The 19,874-nt window shown below is 44.7% G+C and overlaps 1 protein-coding gene across 1 annotated transcript in view; it reads right to left on the reverse strand.

Annotated features, from left to right (window-relative positions):
* The window catches only part of LOC144686726 (bile salt export pump-like), a 139,441-nt gene that overhangs the window by 103,412 nt on the left and 16,155 nt on the right, over positions 1-19,874 (reverse strand). Inside the window, exons 3-5 of the mRNA XM_078552328.1 lie at positions 657-678; positions 425-484; positions 251-299 (exon numbers count right to left, since the gene is read on the reverse strand). Of these exons, the coding sequence (XP_078408454.1) occupies positions 251-299; positions 425-484; positions 657-678 (131 nt within the window). The remainder of the gene's footprint in view (positions 1-250; positions 300-424; positions 485-656; positions 679-19,874) is intronic.

A 19,874-nucleotide genomic window follows, 5' to 3' on the forward strand; every position in this document is an offset into this window, starting at 1 on the left:
CAATTTTTGCACTAAAAAATGACATTTCAGGCCTGTGATATCTAAATGCTTTGATACACTGGCCAGCTTTCACCCAGAAAGATTCAAGTATGAAATTGAAATCCATGGGTTATAACCCAGGGAAGAAACGATTACAAAGAAATCCACTTCAGTTTAAATATTCTTTTTTAGAAAAATATTCTGAACGCTTAAAAGTATTGCATAGAATTTACAATACAGATGTATTGGCAATAAGAAAAGTCATAATTACCAGCTCAAAAAATCCGACCCTAATGCTATCTTCTTTTTTCTCTGTTAATCTTTAAATGCAACAAAATCAAACGTCAATTTAAACCTTGGACATCTGAATATAAAGAAACTGCAATCAGTATGTAGCCAACATTTTATATGCGACTATTTATGTAATACTTTGTTCTGGACTTACTTGTCTCTGTTGCTATTCTCACTTTTTGAAGTAGGTTGTCCATTTACCCTGTAGGTATTTCTGTCAAAAAAACCCAGGGATATGATTCAGAGTGAGTTAATGAGTAAAAAAGAGGAAATCATTTCTATTCTAACGGTGTCCAAATAAATCGCTTTATTGTCCATATAGTAAAACACATGTACAAAGGCACTTCATTTTATAAGCACCTAAGTAAATATATCTGCATACTCACCTTCGACGAGAACTATCAATATCTGTAATAGAAAAGAAGCTCATCACACAATATAGCAGAGGAAAAGGACCAACTTGCATTTATAAATCATTTTTAAAGTAGAAAATGGCCCTAGGCACCTCACTAAGGTGAATTTAAAAAAATGGAAGCTGAGCCGAAGAAGGAGATATTAGTAGAGGTGACCAAAGGCTTGTTCAACAAGGTGTTTATTTAACGAGAGTATTAAAGGAACATAAGAGCATTAGAGCATAGGAACAGATGTAGGCCATTCAGCTCTTTGAGCCTTTTCCATTCAATGATATCATAGTTGCTATGTAATCTAATTCCACCATGGCTACCAAAACTCAACCAATCTCAGGTTTAAAATTATCAATTGAGTTAGCATCTACTGCTTTCTGTGTGAGAGGGCTTCGTGCTTCTATCATCCTTTGCATGTAGATATGTTTCCTAATATCTGAATGGATTGGCTCTGATTTTAAGTTTATGTCTCCTTGTCCTAGACTCTCCGACCAGCAAAAAAGTTTCTCCCTATTAACACTATTCATTACTTTCAAATCCTAAAATGCTAAATCAATTCACCACTTATCCTTCTATATTTCAGGGAATTAAGCCTAGTTTGTGTAATCTCCTCTTTTAATCCAACCCCCTTGAAGCCTTGGTAACATTCCAGCAAATTTGGAGGTGTCAGCTGTGGCTCAGTTCATAGCACCCTCGCCTTTGAATCAGAGGGTTGTGGGTTCATGTCCCACTCCCGGAAACCAAGAACTGTGATTGTACTCAAAAAGAGTTGCAATCTGTGACTGTTGATAACTCGAAAGAGTTTCCAGCAAATTTGCAATGCATTCCTTCTAAGGAGGGGAAGCTGAAGTGGAGAGGTTTAGGAAGGACATTCTAGAACATGGGGCTTAGGAGACAGAGGCATGGCTTGCAAATTGTCAGCCAAATGGAGGGAGCTGCACAAGAATTCAGGGTGGGATGTAGGGCTGGAGGAGATTAAAGAATGAGGGAAGGGAGTGATTGAGAAGCAATTTAAGGATGAGAATCATAATATTGAGCTATTGGAGGAAAGGGAGCTAATGTAGATCAGTGAGGGCAGCAGTGGTGGGTGAGCAGAACTTAGTGTGGGATAGAAGATGGATGGCAAAGTTTTGGTTTAAACTTCAGCTTAAAGAGGGCGGAGGATAGGAAGCTGATTGAAAAGCATTTTAACAATTGCATATGAAAGTGACAAAAAAAAATGTATGTAGCATTATCATTCTCTTTATGCTTGATTCTATCTTTATCTTGAACAGAGTGTTTTATGGATAGCATTAACCTGAACTTAAATCTTTTCTATTCCATATTGCCATGTGTAGTAAGTATGCAAGAGAACAGATTCTGGCTGGTGCAAGAAAGGGTCTGTAGTAATTGGGCAGAGATTGATTTAATTTGATCCTCATTCAAAATTGATTTAACTTTATTCCATCTGGTCCACAGAGGTTATTCCTGGTTGTGCAGAATAAGCTATTAGTGGATCAAATAATGGACATCTGTGGTAATTGAGGAGGACTGAAGACAAGAGCTGAGTGGAAAATATTGAGCTTCATGGAAACCCCTTTGCAACCTTCAAGAACAGTATATCAGATTGACATGTTGGTAAGACATGTAAATAAAGCTTTATTCTTCAATTGCTTATTTAAAAATGAACTTTGCTGAACCAAATGATGGCTGTCATAAGTCACCTGATGTCTGGAATTGTAAAGTGACCACTAAGGCATTATATGGATTGCACTGGAGGCATTCCCTGACATGATGCTCACGGAATCTCAATACCTGGGATTATTGGGGTCCATTTCAAAAAGAAACTATTGAAAGGAAATAGACATCATTTGCATTTGATAAGCTTATCCCTTAACGCAATCTAAGGGTCCACCAAGATAATAGCTACCTGGAACAGGGTCATTAATGTGGGTAATGACTCTTTCGGAGGCTAATGACTGGGACATTATGAACCATAAAACAAAAGCCAGGTCCAGACACCAGATAAAAATCTCTTTATGAAATCATTGTGGAGGAAGGGGAATTCAGAAGCAGGCCAGTTTGTTGATTTATCTCCAACTTCTCAACATCTGACAGCAGGACTCCAAGCTGACCAAGCAGTCTGCAACAAAGCCTGTTGATCCGGAAGCCACTGGCCACCTCCTGCCAAGCAGACCAAGTCTATGAATATTAACCTCATTTCACTGTGGCACACCGTCTTAAAGGATTTCCGCACTTTTGCCTGCAGCTAGGAACCTGCCTGAAGTGAAGGAACCCCCTCTGGCTTTGGACTTTCTGGACTCTGGAAATCATGTGAACTGATATCTATTTCTATCGGTCTTTTTACTGTTAATTTATTTATAGTTGTAAACTCCCGTCTTTTCTATCCCCCTTACCTTTATACGTGTGTGTGTGTGTGGAAAGTTGTGCTCAACCCCGGGATTTGAATTTGCAAATAAACTAAACTCCCAATTTAATCCTAAGAGAGTTTGCTGTGAGTGACTTTAAAAATTGATGACATAAAGCAAGGTTATTTTGCAATAAGCACCACAGTCTATTTTAAACAAAAAAAACACCTCTGCTTACAGACAGACAGAGAATAAATGAGCTCGGTTTTGCCCTCTCTCATGCCCGTAACAAGACCCTTATAAAAGTGAGATAAGTCCAATGGCTGAAACTTGAATGGTGCCATCACCAGTCTTCTGCCCTATCTTTATTACCACAGGTGGCCATCATTTAACCCGCTAATGTCCCACTATGAACTACTAGATATAGACTCTCTTAAACAAATGTTAAGAAAGCTAAGCCAATTTATTATTCAATATATGCTCAGCATACATGTTTTACCCTAATGTTTCACTTTGTGATGTTTAATGTGTATATTGTAATGGTCCTTCTGTTAGCTGCTGGTCTTTGAATTGAAGTCACCCTGAATTTTCTGGTGCTAAGCCATGAGATGGATCAGTAATGGCTGGCTGATCCTGTCCAATTTCTGGCACATTGTCTGTCATTGATTCTAGGCAAGTGAGGCTGGGTGTGATGGATACGACATTGTCCTGAGAAATTGCACTCTCATTTGTGCATTCTGAAGCCCTCTGCTCTTTCTAATGGACACCCTGGCACCGTATTCATTGGCTTCTATGGGAGCAGATTTCTGATTAGCAGTAATGTTTGTGAAGTTCTGTGTGATAGCTTTCTGAACCCAACCCATCAACTAGAATATGTGGGTTAAAACAGCTCACTGTGCCTCAAAGCCAAATCCTCCATACGAACAGCATGAGTTTTACTGAGAAATACTTTAATCGTGTGAGGGACTATTACTAGAGGCTCATGGGCAGATGATCTAGAGCAGGCTCAAGTTCACAATCTGGTATCACCGCATGGACACATGGCTGCAGCAGGAAACAGGTTCAGTCAAACTCCCCGGCACTCGGAGGGCTGCTGGGGAAGAGGCATCTGTGAGGTCCAAGTCAGAAGATGAGCTTCTGGATTCACCCTTCCAACTTATCCTGGAGAGTCAGCAGATAGTGGGGGAACATCATGCAGAGCTGTTGGAATCCCTCAGAGTGGCACATGAGTCGGAGGAATGCGTCCACCTGCTCTCTGATGAAGTGGTGTCTACATGTGCACGTGTGGAGGTCTCCATGAGACTGATGGCAGACACCATGGAGACCCTGGTCCAGGGTAATGCAGAGATGTGCACAGACCTGCACGCTATTGTGGGAGCCATGGCTGAGTTCCTGCAGTAGCAATGCAAGGGGGAAACGGGCCACCTCAACGTCCCTCCAGGTGCTCCTGATCCTCAAGGAGTCAGGCCAGGACCCTCGAGCATCCGAAGGGAGGAGCAATAGCAGCTGAACACCCGTGGTTCATCCACTGAGGAATCTCAGAGGCTGTCCTCCCGTTTTGCCTGTGACCCCCTCAACCTCGTCCTCTGTCACCGCATAGGGAGTAGCTGGTCCACAGGAAGACAGCCAAAGCAAGCCAAGGCCCTCAAGGCCTCAACTCTCCAAAGGATGCACGCCAAAGTCAGAGACAAGGCCAACCATTGCACAGGCTGCCTCCACCCCTGCTGCGGATGTCAGGGCAGCAACTAGAAGAACTGGTAGGCCAAGAAAAGTTAAGAAATTCTGATCACAAGTGGTTGCACAGTAGTATCCAGTAGTGCAACATCCAAACAACCCACTGAGTGATGTGTCCTGTTTCACAGGCTGGTGTTGTGCACTAATTATCTCCTTGCTTTCGCAGGCATACCTGGGAAATAGCCGATGGAGTCCACAACCCAGGGCCTCTAATCAAGCCCTGAAGAAGAATCTGAAGGCACCCACCTTGAAGTCCTGTCACAGCACTCACCCACATCCTCCACCAGCGCAGAGCCACACACGTCAGTGGGACCTAGTTTTAGAGTAGCCTCAGGATCACAATCTGGTGAGCACATCGCACTCTGATCCATAGCAGGTGGCGGCAGGGACTTCCCAGGTTTCCAGCATTCGGAGAACTGCTGGAGGCCAGAAATTTGCTGAGTCCGAGTCAGATGACGAGCCTCCGGACTCGGTCATGTCACAGTTGCTGGAGCTGCAAAGACAAGCTCGGGAACATCAAGAAGGGATGTCCATTGCACTGATCAGATTACAAAGAATGATGGAGGAGTTTGTCAACTTTCAGGAGGAGGTGATAGGGCCGGCATGCCAACACACTGAGGTCAACATTGGTAGGATGGAAGCTGTCATGGAGACCTTGGTCCAGGATGTCGCTCCTGCACTGCTGCGTGGGCTGAACTTCATCACTGATGCCATAGTTGGCCTCCAACAGTGTGTACACAAGAGGGGTGTGGGGCAGCCCGATCTAACTCCAGCTACCCCTTCCGCTCACGGAGTCAGCCTGGGGCCCCTGGGCACCCATAGGGAGGAGGATCAGCAGGTGCACACCCCGGGGCCATCCATCCAGGTGACCCTGGGAGTGTCTGGTCTATCCGAATCCCCTCTGACCTCAGTAGCTCCGGTGTCGCAGGCTGTGGAGGGTGCCAGGACACCAAAAGCAGGCCAGGCCCTCTAGATCTCAGCCCTCCAGAGTATGCTCACCAAGGTCATCGCCAACAGGGCGTAGCAGGCATGAGGCTGCCTCCACCTCCATTGTGGATGTCCAGGGAGCACCAAATATTAGCAGCAGGGTTAGGAAGGCTAAGAAGATGTAACTGTTTTGAGCCCAACCAAATAAACTAAGTTAACAAATCAGGAGACAAATTAAAAAAGGGCAGCCCCTTACAAGGGAAACTGCAAAAACAAGACAAAGTTTAAAAGAAACTTAAAAATTGCACATCCTGGGCATGGGTGATAATCAATTGTACATACTGTTCGCTATCATCAATAAACTCCTAAGAATATCTCCCTGCCTGTGGCTCCTTATTCTGATGAGCAGTATTCATGTCATTCAGATGTGAAACCTTTCTGCACAAGATAAAGGCAGGTGTCTCAGTCCAGGGCCTCTTCCCTGTGCAGCCTTCAGACCAAAGTGATGGTCTAGCCTCACACTCCCTGGACTCATTACTGATGCCTATACCTTGACGGTGCTTGTCATTGCTGCCAGGATGTTGTGGGCAGGTGTCAGAGTTCCGTCATTCTCTGTGTGCTCTCAGCACCTTTAAGGTGGGGCTGGCCCCCATCTCTTCAGCATCCGTGGCCAGTGACGTTGGGCTCCTGAAGGAGTCAGGTGCTGAAGGCGGACAAAGGGTCAGGTGCTTTTAAAGTTTCGTGGCTTCGTCTCCATGATATGACCCTGATCACAGAACGCAAGTGAGCTATCCTCAGCCAGACAGGAGTCAAACATTCTCAGAGGCTGTGTGAAGATTTACAGAGTGTCCTCACTGCATGTCGCCATCATCCCCCTGCGATTGAATGACTTTTAGGGCCTCCACTGCCTCTCAATGATGCCTTATCACAGAGGGAATGTGCGCTGCCATAAGTCAGACTAGAGTCAAGTGTTCACAGATGCAATGTGAGGATCTATGGTGACTCTTCACTGCATGTCGTCATCATTCTCCACAAACCTAGCCTCCTGAGTGCACCTGCCTCATCTGGCCAATGCGAGGGCCTCATCACCGACTTCGAGGACCTCCTCACCCTCATCTCTGTTGACATCCTCATCGGAGGAGACTGCTAGTTCCTGCATCTCCTCCTCAGCCAGCTCCTCTCCCATTGCAATGCCAGATTGTGAAGGGCGCAGCAGGCAACAATGATGAGTGGGCTATAGTGCGGGGCTCCACCAGACCAGTCTAGGCTCCAGAATCTCATTTTCAGCATCTCGATGGTTTACTCCACCAAGGTGCAAGTTGCAGCATGAGCCTTGTTATGCCTTCACTGAGGCCACCACACGGGTGTCATCAGCCACGTCCTCTGCAGGTAGCCCTTGTCCCCGAGGATCCAACTCTGCAGCCTCTGTGGACCCTGGAAGACGTCAGGGATCGGAGATTGATTAAGAGTATAGGTGTCGTGGACACCCCCTGGAAACAGTGTGCAAACCGGCAGGATGGATTTTTGGTGGTTGCACACCAGCTACTCAGTCAGCCAGTGGAAGCCCTTGCGGTTGACAAAGTTGACCCCTTCTTACAATGGAAATCTGAGCACCAGGTGACTTCAGTCAATCGCACCCTGCATATGTGGGAAACCAGAGATCTGGGCAAATCCAATCGCTGTTGCATCCTGATCCTTTTGGCCCCGGGCAAAATGCAGAGTTGTGTGCCCTCGTGAAGATGGCGTCCGTGACCTCATGAATACCTTTGTGGGTGGAGGCTTGCGATATCTCAGAGGTCACATCTGGAGCCTTGAAACAAGCCATTGGTATAAAAATTGAGCGCCGCGGTCACTTTCATGGCCACTGGCAGTGGATACACCCTCCATGCCCCTGTGGCACCAAATCCTGTAACAGCTGGCAAATGTGACCAACCAGTTCCCTAGACATGTGCACATCTTCAGCAACACTGGTTCTCAGTCATCTGCAGGAATGAAGGGCAGCATCTATAGACACTGGGTCTAGCTAGGCACTGACCAATAACGGCTCACTGGGGCTTTTCAGTGTCGTGTGTGGGAGCCCCAGCTGTCCCTTCTTCCTGAAGGTTCTGTTCCCCTTCTGCGCAGCCAGGGGCCTCTGTCGCTCTCTTCTCCATCATCCCTGCTCTCTGTACACCACCGAGACATACAACTAGTTGACCAGGCCCCATGCTCCTGATCTACTCTTCGAGGAGGGGGGAGGGCAGAGAAGAGGAGGGGCGTTAATGCATGGCCACTTACCTCCTCTCGCACTTGCTTGTGCACTATCTTCAGCTGCAGGGCAGCCCTTGGCCCTGCACCCACCCCCCCACCCCAAATGTACCTCAACCTTGAAGTCCAACAGGTGACCCTCACAAGCACTGTGCAGTGTTACTGTGCACTCACCCCCGAGTTCCCCTCAAAGTGCAGCCCACCGAGTGGATGCCTTATATATGCTGTAGTGAAACACGTTGGCATGCAATCACACTGATGTTGATGGACAGTCCAGCTTTGTGGGGTGGGTGGGGAGCGTGATTCTGGCGGTCTGGCCTTATAATGATATGCAGACGTATTACAATGAGGTTCCCAATGTCCGATGGCGGCCTGCGTTTCCTGCCAGTGATGGGCTGAGTGGGACAATTGCAAACTGGTTTCACGATGTTGTGAAACCTATTTCTGGCCTTCTCGCCATGTTGTCCACTCAGACTGCTGAGCACGCCCAATGCCAGCAGGCACAAAAAATTCCGCCCATGGTCATCGTCAATTTTCCTGCAAGCTCCCGCATCCTTTCCCCTCCCCCAGTCACCCATGTCCTTTCCCCCATCACTGTTGACGCCCCTGGCATCACCTTCCGCCTCCCCACTATCACCTACCAGCCAGAACCCTTTCCTTTCCAGGATGTCCTGGAATATGCACATTTCCTACCTTCCTGAGAATTCCACCCCCATCCACATTGAGGCAGACACGGACCCTGGGGGTGAGAAGGAGGGGGTGTGGGAGGTCAGAGTTCCACCAACCACCCTCACTGTCCCTTCTACCACTACCATCTCACCCTCACCCTGCCAACATTCTGGTTCACTCTGCCTCCTCTCATACTCACCTTTCCCTCCCACCATACCCACTCTCACTTCGCTCGCCAGGAGGCAGTCGTTGACATCACAGACCCCTCCCTTGCACATTCACCTGGACATCACCCCCACCCCCCTTACTCCATGCTCTTACTCCCTCGTTCCCCCCAGAACTCCTTTCCTTACACCCTCCTCCCCCATTTTGACCTCACCCCATTGACCCCATTACCAGGATGCAAAGCAGGTTCACACCAGCCTCCAGCAGGATCGACATTCAGCCATGGTGGACACCAACAGATGATCCTGCTGTGCTTTCACACTGGTGTGAAACCGATTTTTGGCCTCCTCGCCATATTGCCCCCCCCATGATGCCTGACGCCAACAGGGTTGGAAAATTCCAGCCATAGTTTAAGTTTCAATCCAGCCTGTTTGGTTCAGGCATTGCTGGTTCTATTCAACCGAGGCCTAGGTTTTGAAATGGTTCTGGCATCTTTGCTCCTGGTATAGACAAATGTCCTGTCTGCTGTACCAGTTGGCCACCTGAAAATTAAAATCTACTCCATTTTGTTGCCACTACAGTCATTACAATCCTTTTGGGACAGCCTTCACCCGAACCAAGCTGGGGCCAGTGTGCTGGTGAATCATATGACCTGGGCTGTAGAAAGGGCTTTAAACTAAATAGTGGAAGGGAGGGTTCATATGAGGGGAGATTTAGAAAGTTAAAGAGAAAGGACAAGGCAATAATGCAGGGTAGCAAGAAGGGTAATGATAACCACTGGGTGACAGGAAGGGACCAAGCATACGAGTATAAGAGTGCACCAGCAAGTAGGATCAGAATAGGGAAAAATGGTAGAAAGACAGAATTAAAGGTTCTTTATCTGAATGCATGCAGCATTTGTAACAAGATGGATGAATTGATAGCACAAATAGTAATAAATGAGTATGACATGATAGCCATTACAAAGACATGTTTGCAAAGTGACCACGGCTGGGACATGAATATTTAAGGTATCTGACATTTTGGAAGAACAGGAAGAAAGGAAAAGGAGGTGGGATAGCTCTGCTAATAAAGGATGCAATCAATGCAGGAGTGAGAAATAATCGTGGTTCAAATGATCAAAATATAGAAGCAGTTTAAGTGGAGATGGGAAATAGCAAAGCAAAGGAGTCATTGGTGGAAGTGGTTTCTTGGCCTCCAAACAGTAGCTACACAGCTGGATAGAGTATACATCTGGAAATAATGGGGCCTTGCAAGAAAGGTACTGCAATAATCATGGGTGACTTTAATCATCGCATTAGACAAATCAAATTGGCAAAAGTAGCCTGGATGATGAGTTCAAATTGTATTTTGGACAGTTTCTTACAACAATGCATTCTAGAACCAACCAAAGAACAGGCCGTTTTAGACCTGGCAGTGTTTAACGAGGCAGCATTAATTGATGACCTCATGGTAAAAGATCCTCTATTACTCACAATAAGTGGTTGTAGTGGAAGAATTAATTCAGGCTGATCTTTTAGTTCAAGCTGGTTTATTTGCAATACAGCTCCTCAGTGCTACTGACTTCCTCATATCTTTCACACAAAGTGTGCCAGCTGTCTCTTTTTATTCTGTTTATATGGGATAATCAATGCCCATCAATGCCAAGGGGAGCGGAGACGCAGGATTAAAGAGCGCGAGGGGAGTGGCGGAGATGCGGGATTAAAGAGCGCGAGGGGAGTTCCAGGGAGCAGAGTCGGAGGGCAGAGTTCCAGAGAGGTGAGTATAAAAACCTGACCTCAGGGATTCGTGGACCTCGGGTCTTAAAAAAAATTTTTTAAATGGCGTCACAGTAAATCTGTGACCTGATTGGATGGTAGAGAATCTACACTGAATTTGAAACTAAAATATTGTTAAACTAATTAAAGCAAATAAATTAATGACTTAATTAATAAGTAGAGGGTATCTAGACCAGAATCAGGGGATTACTGTTCTTAGAATTTAGCATTTATAGTAGAAATCTAGCCCTAGGGAACGTATTGTTAATAAGGAGTCAATAAGCAGTTACTAGATTTAAATTAATTTATTAAATAGTTCTAGAAGTGGCAGTGGCTGGGGTGAAGTGTTTGACCTGTTGGATGTGGGAAATCTGTAATGCTTCAAGTGTCCTGGACAACTACATCTGCAGGAAGTGTACCCAATTGCAGCTCCTCACAGACCGCATGGATCGGTTGGAGCAGCAGTTGAATGCACTTAGGAGCATTCAGGTGGCGGAAAGCGTCATTGTCAGGAGTTTTGGAGACGTGGTCACACCCAAGGAACAGACAGATAAATGAGTGAACGCTAGAAGGGGCAGGCAGTCAGTGCAGAAATCCCCTGTGGCTGTCCCCCTGTCTAACAGGTATACCGTTTGGATACTGTTGGGGGGGGGGGGGGGAGATGGCCTATCAGGGGAAAACAACAGCAGTAGCCAGAGCAGTGGCACCACGGCTGTCTCTGTTGTTCAGCAGGGGGGGTTAAAGCACAGAAGAGCAATTGTCATAGGGGACTCTATAGTCAGGGGCTCAGATAGGCGCTTCTGTGGTCGTGAAAGAGACACCAGGATGGTATGTTGCCTCCTTGGTGCCAGGGTCCAGGATGTCTCTGATCGGGTATGGGACATTCTGAAGGGGGAGGGAGAACAGCCAGAGGTCGTGATACACATTGGTACTAACGACATAGGCAGGAAGAGTGACGAGGTCCTGCAGTGGGAGTTCAGGGAGTTAGGCAGAAAGTTAAAAAAACAGGACCTCTAGGGTTGTAATCTCAGGATTACTCTCTGTGCCACGTGCCAGTGAGGCTAGAAATAGGAAGATAGTGCAGCTGAACACGTGGCTGAACAGATGGTGTAGGAGGGAGGGTTTCCGATATGTGGATCAGTGGGATCTCTTCTGGGGCAGGTGGGACCTATACAAGAAGGATAGGTTGCATCTAAACTGGAGGGGCATCAATATCCTGGCTGCAAGGTTTGCTAGTGTCACTCGGGAGGGTTTAAACTAGTATGGCAGGGGGGTGGGAACCAGGGCAATAGGTCAGCAGGTGAAATAAATGACTGGGAACTAGTGAATATGGCCAGTAGGTGTATGAGGACGGGCAGGGAGAAATTACTGAACACAGTGGGGCTGGGGGTCTGAAATGCATTTGTTTCAATGCGAGAAGTATAACAGGCAAGGCAGATGAGCTTGGATTCGTACTTGGGACTATGATGTTATTGCTATTACAGAGACTTGGTTGAAGGATGGACAGGATTGGCAGATAAACGTTCCAGGATTTAGATGTTTCAGGCAGGATAGAGAGGGATGTAGAAGAGGTGGGGGAGTTGCACTGCTGGTTAAGGGGAATATCACAGCTGTACAACAGGAGGACACCTCGGTGGGCTCATGCAGCGAGGCAATATGGGTAGAGCTCCAGAATAGGAAGGGTGCAGTCAATGTTGGGGGTTTACTATAGGCCTCCCAATTGCCAGCAGGAGATTGAGGAACAGTTATGGAGGCAGATTTTGGAAAGATGTAAAAGCAATAGGGCTGTTGTGGTGGGTGATTTTAACTTTCCCTATATTGACTGGGAATCACTTAGTGCTAGGGGTTTGGATGGTGCAGAATTTGTAAGGTGCATCCAGGAGGGCTTCCTGAGACAACATGTAGATAGTCCAACTAGGGAAGGGGCAATACTGGACCTGGTATTAGGGAATGAATCTGGCCAGGTGGTCGAAGTTTCAGTAGGGGAGCATTTCAGGAAAAGTGACCATAATTCAGTAAGTTTCAAGGTACTGGTGGATAAGGATAACAGGAGTCCTCGGGTTAAGGTGCTTAATTGTGGGAAGGCTAATTATAACAATATTAGGCAGGAACTGAAGAATCTAGACTGGAGGTGGATGTTTGAGGGCAAATCAACAACTAACATGTGGGGGGCTTTCAAATGTCAGTTGATAAGAATTCAGGACCGGCATGTTCCTGCTAGGATGAAGGATGAGCATGGCAAGTTTCAGGAACCTTGGATAACGAAGGATATTGTGAGATTAGTCAAAGAGAAAAGGGAAGCATTCATAAGGGCCAGAAGGCTGGGAACAGATGAAGCCCGTGGAGAATATAAAGAAAGTAGGAAGAAACTTAAGCAAGGAGTTAGGATGGCTAAAAGGGGTCATGAAAAGTCACTGGCAACCAGGATTAAGGAAAATCCCAAGGCCTTTTATACATATGTAAAAAGCAAGAGGGTAGCCAGGGAAAGGGTAGGCCCACTCAGGGACAGAAGTGGAAATCTGTGTGTGGAGCCAGAAGAAATGGGAGAGATACTAAATGAATACTTCTCATCAGTATTCACCAAAGAGAAGGACTTAGCAGTCGATTTGTCTAGGGAAGAGTGTGTAGATAGCCTGGATCATGTTGAGATCAAAAAAGAGGTGTTAGGCATCATGAAGAATATTAAGGTGGATAGATCCCCAGGGCCAGATGGGATCTACCCCAGAGTACTGAGGGAGGCAAGGGAGGAGATTGCTGGGGCCTTGACAGAAATCTTTGTATCCTCACTGGCTACGGGTGAGGTCCCAGAGGACTGGCGAATGGCCAATGTTGTTCCATTGTTTAAGAAGGTAGCAGGGATAATCCAGGAAATTACAGGCCGGTGAGCCTTACGTCAGTGGTAGGGAAATTATTGGAGAAGATTCTTCGTGACAGGATTTACTACCATTTGGAAGCAAATGGGCGTATTAGTGAGAGGCAGCATGGTTTTGTGAAGGGGAGATCGTGCCTCACTAACTTGATTGAGTTTTTCGGGGAAGTGACAAAGATGATCGACGATGGAAGGGCAGTGGATGTTATCTACATGGATTTCAGTAAGGCCTTTGACAAGGTCCCTCATGGCAGACTGGTACAGAAGGTAAAGTTGTACGGGATCAGAGGTGAGCTGGCAAGATGGTTACAGAATTGGCTTGGCCATGGAAGACAGAGGTTAGCAGTGGATGGGTGCTTTTCTGAATGGAGAGCTGTGACTAGTGGTGTTCCACAGGGATCAGTGCTGGGACCTTTGCTGTTTGTAGCATACGTAAATGATGGAGGAAAATGTAACTGGGCTAATTAGTAAGTTTGCAGACAACAAAGGTTGGAGGAGTTGCAAATAGTGAAGAGGATTGTCAAAGGATACAACGGGATATAGATCGGTTGGAGACTTGGGCGGAGAAATGGCAGATGGAGTTTAATCCGGACAAATGCGAGGTAATGCATTTTGGAAGGTCTAATACAGGCAGGAATTATACAGTAAATGGCAGAACCCTTAAGTGCATCGACAGGCAGAGGGATCTGGGTGTACAGGTCCACAGGTCACTGAAAATGGCAACGCAGGTGGATTAGGTAGTCAGGAAGGCATATGGCATGCTTGCCTTCATTGGCAGGGGTATTGAGTATAAAAGCTGGGAAGTCATGCTGCAGCTGTATAGAACCTTGGTTAGGCCACACTTGGAATATTGCGTGCAATTCTGGTCGCCACATTACCAGAAGGATCTGGAGGCATTGGAGAGGGTGCAGTGGAGGTTTACCAGGATGCTGCCTGGTCTGGAGGTTATTAGCTATGAGGATAGGTTGGAGAAACTCGGATTGTTCTCACTAGAGCGACGGAGATTGAGGGGCGACTTGATAGAAGTTTACAAAATTATGAGTGGCATGGACAGAGTAGATAGTCAGAAGCTTTTTCCCAGGGTGGAAGAGTCAATTACTAGGGGACATAGATTTAAGGTGAGAGGAGAAAACTATAGAGGAGATGTACAGGGCAAGTTTTTTATGCAGAGGGTAGTGAGTGTCTGGAACTTGCTGCCAGAGGAGGTGGTGGAAGCAGGTACGATAGTGGTGTTTAAGAGGCGACTTGACAAATACATGAATAGGATGGGAATAGAGGGATACGGACCCCGGAAGTGCAAAATGTTTTAGTTGACAGGCAATATGATCGGCGCAGGCTTGGAGGGCCGAAGGGCCTGTTCCTGTGCTGTACTTTTCTTTGTTCATCACCTGTTTAACTAGCAATTGTTTTTAACAAGGTGATTGCCATGCAGTGTGATTGCTTATACATTGACAGATTCCCCTCTTTTTTTTTAAAATTAAAGCTTTGAAAATAATTCACATTATTTTTGAAACAAAAAGGAAATGTCACGTTTTTGCACATCTATAGATTGCACATTTCCTTTACCAAATATATATACACACACATGAACAATTAGAAAACAAAGTTTTTTTTCAATTTCATAATTATAACATAAGATGCCCCTATTCCAATACATTTAGTAATTTTAGTATGATAGTTGGTGACTTGTGTCAACCCATTGTATCTTAGAGATCTCTCTTCCCTCTAACATTTCTTTTATGCTGGCTAGGTCTATTCTTGGCCTTTTCTCAGTGACACTTTTCATTGAATGAACATTATTACAAAGGTTATCAACATAACATTCTATGGGCAAACTTTTCTCTCATTGCCCCTTAACCAATATGGTGACAAATATTTTGTAAGTAAACCCCCATATCTATCACTTCTACTAATGCCAGTGTTTCAGCAGCTAAGGTGCTTTTTACTACCTTTATTTTCTTGGCCTCCCAAGCCAGCAGACAACATTTATCATTCTTTCCCACCAAAAATAAGATAAACCCTGCTGTGCTAGAGTACCCATCTAAAGGATTGGCATGTGAAGCATTGCTAAAAATCACTAACCTCATATCTTCTGGTTCACCCAAGGCTAGAAATTTGAGCATGCATCTCTTTGAATTTAATTTCTTTAGTGTTTTATTTGCTCTCAACCTCAACTGTAGCATGTTTCATCATGTTACCGAGCTTCAACACATCATAACTAAAGTCAGGTCTAGTTTGAGTGCACAACCAGTTCAACTGGCTAATCAAACTACTCAACTGTTCTGCTTCTTCCTTGGAAGCTGGATCCTGAGGTTCTAGACCGACTTATTGGGATATGATTAACATTTTCTAGATAAGATTGTTGATTCAGTATTACTCCTGACATGCTCTGCTTAATGTCTAAACCTTTGTATCTAAAGGCCCCTGAAGCCTGACTTCCGACCTTGAATTCCTTCATCTTCTCGATTACCCATTGCTCAAATTCTACAGAGCCTCCCCGCAGGAAATCATCAACATGCATGATAAAGATTCCAGCTAGCTTCTCCCTATGATACCAGTAGAATATCATGGGGTCTGCCTGTAACTGAATGCAACCTGTTTTCAACAGGACAGACCTCACAGAAAAATACCATACTCTTGATGCATCTTTCAACCCATAAACGCACTTGTTCAATTTCCACAGCTTTCCTTCTGCATCCCTGGCTTCTTTGAGCAGTTTCAAAAAACTTCCCTTTGAAACTTCTCCCCCTGTAAAGACGCGCCTTTATGACAATCGATTTGTACTCCCAGGAATTTGATGCCAAAATAACAAAAAAAATCTTCAAACTCACTTCCCCTGCAGTAGGCGAGCCCACCCTGACACCCTAATCAGAGTCTTTATTCAAAGCCTCGGGCTACTAATCTCACTTTAGCCTTATACGTGTCATCTGGGAGTACCTATTATGTACAGATCCATCTGTGAGATAAAGCTGACTGTCCTGTCAGGTATTTCAGTATATACTCCAAATTCAAACTTTCCAACTGTTTGGCTTCTTTTATCAACTTATTTTCCAATTTATTAGCAGCTACCAAAATCTCTCGGTCATAAGGTCTTCTACTTTTATTGAGATTCCTATCTTGCTCTCTGGTCCTTGTTCTCATTAAGCTACAGCCTCTACTCACATTCCTCTTTCTGGACTACTACTATGTGATCTTTCTCCCATGCGAGCATAATCCCATTCACAAGTCTGTGATTTTCTTCTGGGGTCACGACCACTTTCTGGTCCACTGTCAGAACTTATACTGCACTTTTTGGGCTTCCACATCTTTGCCTCGGTTTGCCAATCCATAGGTCTTATCTCCTGTCCTTCATCCTGCACAGCTAGCCAATGTTTGTATTTACCAGTGGCCTTTCCTGCTCTCTCTATGATGGTGGCATTCCTCCACACACTGGTCCCTTTTAGCATGTATGTTAACTTTGTTCTTACTTTGGGCAGTTTCCCTTTTGGACAAATTGTGTTATCCTGTACGTCTGTTACAGGGCTGACTGATGATGAACAAAGTATCTACCATAGTCTGCTCCTCATAACGTGTTTGTGTGTGTGTGTGTGTGTGTGTGTGTGTGTGTGTGTGTGTGTGTGTGTGTGTGTGTGTGTGTGTGTGTGTGTGTGTGTGTGTGTGTGTGTCGTAACTATGCGGAATGTACTCTAACAGTTTGATTGCCATTCCGCCATCACTCCCTATTACGTTGCCAGGTCCTTTCCACTCTTTCTGGCCTTCCCTTTTGTAATATACTATGCCTGCTTGTCTAAAATGTATTCTTGATGGTCTTATGTGGTGCCGTAGGGCTTGCCGAATTTTCTTCTAAACCTCAGCTTTAGTGAAAGTTTTTCTGCCAGCATGCAAAGCACTCAGATAAGAAGTGGAGCAGAGCAAGGGGAGCATCTGATAACACCAAAGGCAGCTTTGAATTTCTTCCGTACACCAACTGGCATGGACTGTACCCTTCCAATCATTTGCAAAGAGTTCTTTGTGTGCACCACCTATGCTAGCACCAGCACTGTTTGCAATCTGATTGATCAGCTTATATTTTATGTAACATGTCACCTATTACTACATGGTTTCTTTCATAAAGGCCATTACTAAATAGGCTCGCAGCTGCAGTGTGCATAACTATTCCTTTTAAATTTTTGCACATATCTCAAAATTCCTCATTGGTGTATTCCCCACCATTATCTGTCAGGAACCTCATTGGTGTTCCTAATCCTGTTCCTACCCATTTCTCCATGACCTTATTGACAATGGTCATTTTGACTTTACTATGTAAAACAGTGGATAGGCTAAATCTGGTTGCCATATCCATGACGTGTAGTTAAAAAAAACCCCTATACTTGTCACAAACTTTTAAGTCCATTGCCACTGTGTTGTTAAGTTCCCTGCTAGTGGCAAGCTCACAACAGGATGCAGTGGTGTCTTGCGATATTTAAGACAAATTTCACACTGAGCAGTGACTCGTTCAATAAGCTCATCCTATCCTTTTATCAACCACTCCTGCATCTCGAAGCAGAGTCTTCAGTTTCCGTGGCACCGGATGTGCAAACTGTCTATCTATCTTCCAAATGATCTTTTTTGACCACCAAATTCTTATTCCCAGCAGTTAACAAAACTTCATGGGCAGAGTTTTATGTCCTACGGGCAGGCATGTGCCCATCTCACAACCTCAAAATCCTGCCCCATGAGCTTTTTGATGAGAAATCTCTGGCTTCCTTAGTGGCAAGCAGTAATGGCCTGACCAAGTCAAATGTAGATCCACATTTTTTCTGAACACAACTGCTCTATCATTCTTCATGTCTAGCATCATCTGAGCCTTCTTCATCACAGATCGACTTAACAATAGCGGTATCTCGCTAGAAACCACATCAGTGCTGATAAACAGACTGATCCCTGCTATTTTACAAGGGAGGATCACCCGTTTGGAGGATGTTAATGTATTATCATCTCTGAACCTAAAGCAGGTAAAGCTTTCATACTCCTTGACCTTCCACCAGTTTGCCTCATCGAGAGACTCCAAATAGCAGTTAAATCAATCCATCCCACACATTGTAGAAGTGCAAACAATGTCCAGAACTGCAAAGTTGAAGGAATTTACCAAGGAGATATTCATCACCAGATTCAAACTTTCAGTGACCAATACAATTCCATCATGGCAGTCATCATCATCATTATCAGTCTCAGATGAATCCATCTCGTGGGTCACTTCAAAAACATAATTCCTTTACTGTGGGCAGTTCATCATGTAATGATACACCGAAAACACCAATTAACCATCCCCTGTGCATTTTTTTGGTTTAAACACCTATGGTCAACGTCCCAGGTGCGCTTTTTGTCCCGACTCAGAAATTGGCTGGGGGTTATGACCATTTTCAGACCTCTTGTCATTAACCCTGTCATTGTATTGGAATCTTCATCTAATATTTGGTTGACCTCAAAATTCAGCCACCATTGTTTCACAGCATAGTTGTTCATATTTGATAAGAAAGTGGCTAGGAATGACAATTACCCCAGAAATATTTTTAAGGCAGCCATTTGATCTAGCAGAGATTATTTCCCCCAGAATTGAACACCTGTTGGTACTAAAAGACTATCAACATGAGAAATGTGAGCACAGTCAGTAATTTAAACACCAATAGCAACTCTGGAATCACAAGTTCAAATCTCTGTAGTCTCCTGTGCCATTTGGCAAAATCCATTATATGTTTTTCCACAGACTGATCATCCAATTACCTAAATCTGCCAGATTGCCCAAGCTTCATACACTTCCAGTAACTCATTCATTTTGTAAAACTTAATTAAGGATTGTAATTAAGGGTCAAATTCCTCTTCATGATCCAAATCATCCACTTTCCACTCTGAAAATGCCTTACTCATTATATTACTTTTGGCTGGTAATGATTAAGCTAATACTATGCCTTGTTTCTTTCAGGGTATGGAAATAACCCAGGTCCACATCACAACTTCAGCCTTCCATTGCTGATATGCTTCAGATTCAAAAAATTGGTGGATAGTCAAAGCTTGCAATTTTGCACTGTCTTTCCACCATTCCATAACTTAAATCATCATCAACAGTACACTTCTTTTCCCTCAGAGGATTGTAGCAAAAAGCTTCATATACAGCAATCAATCACCAAAACTTATAGTTCATCCTCTGCTATCATGTTACTCACAATAAGAGGTTATAGTGGAAGAATTAATTCAGGCATTTCTTTTAGTTCAAGCTGGTTTCTTTTCAAGACAGCTCCTCAGTGCTATTGACTTCCAACTAGCTTCTACACAACATGTTCCAGCTGTCTCTTTTTATTCTGTTTAGATGGAATAATCAATGTCCATCAACTGTTTGACTAGCAATTGTCTTTAACAAGGTGATTGTCATTTAGTGCGATTACTTATATGTTGACACCCTCTAGGTAACAGTGATCATAACAAGATAGAATTTAAATTTAGTTTG

This window comes from Cetorhinus maximus, chromosome 11 (assembly GCF_964194155.1).
Source record: "Cetorhinus maximus chromosome 11, sCetMax3.hap1.1, whole genome shotgun sequence".
Taxonomy (NCBI): domain Eukaryota; kingdom Metazoa; phylum Chordata; class Chondrichthyes; order Lamniformes; family Cetorhinidae; genus Cetorhinus; species Cetorhinus maximus.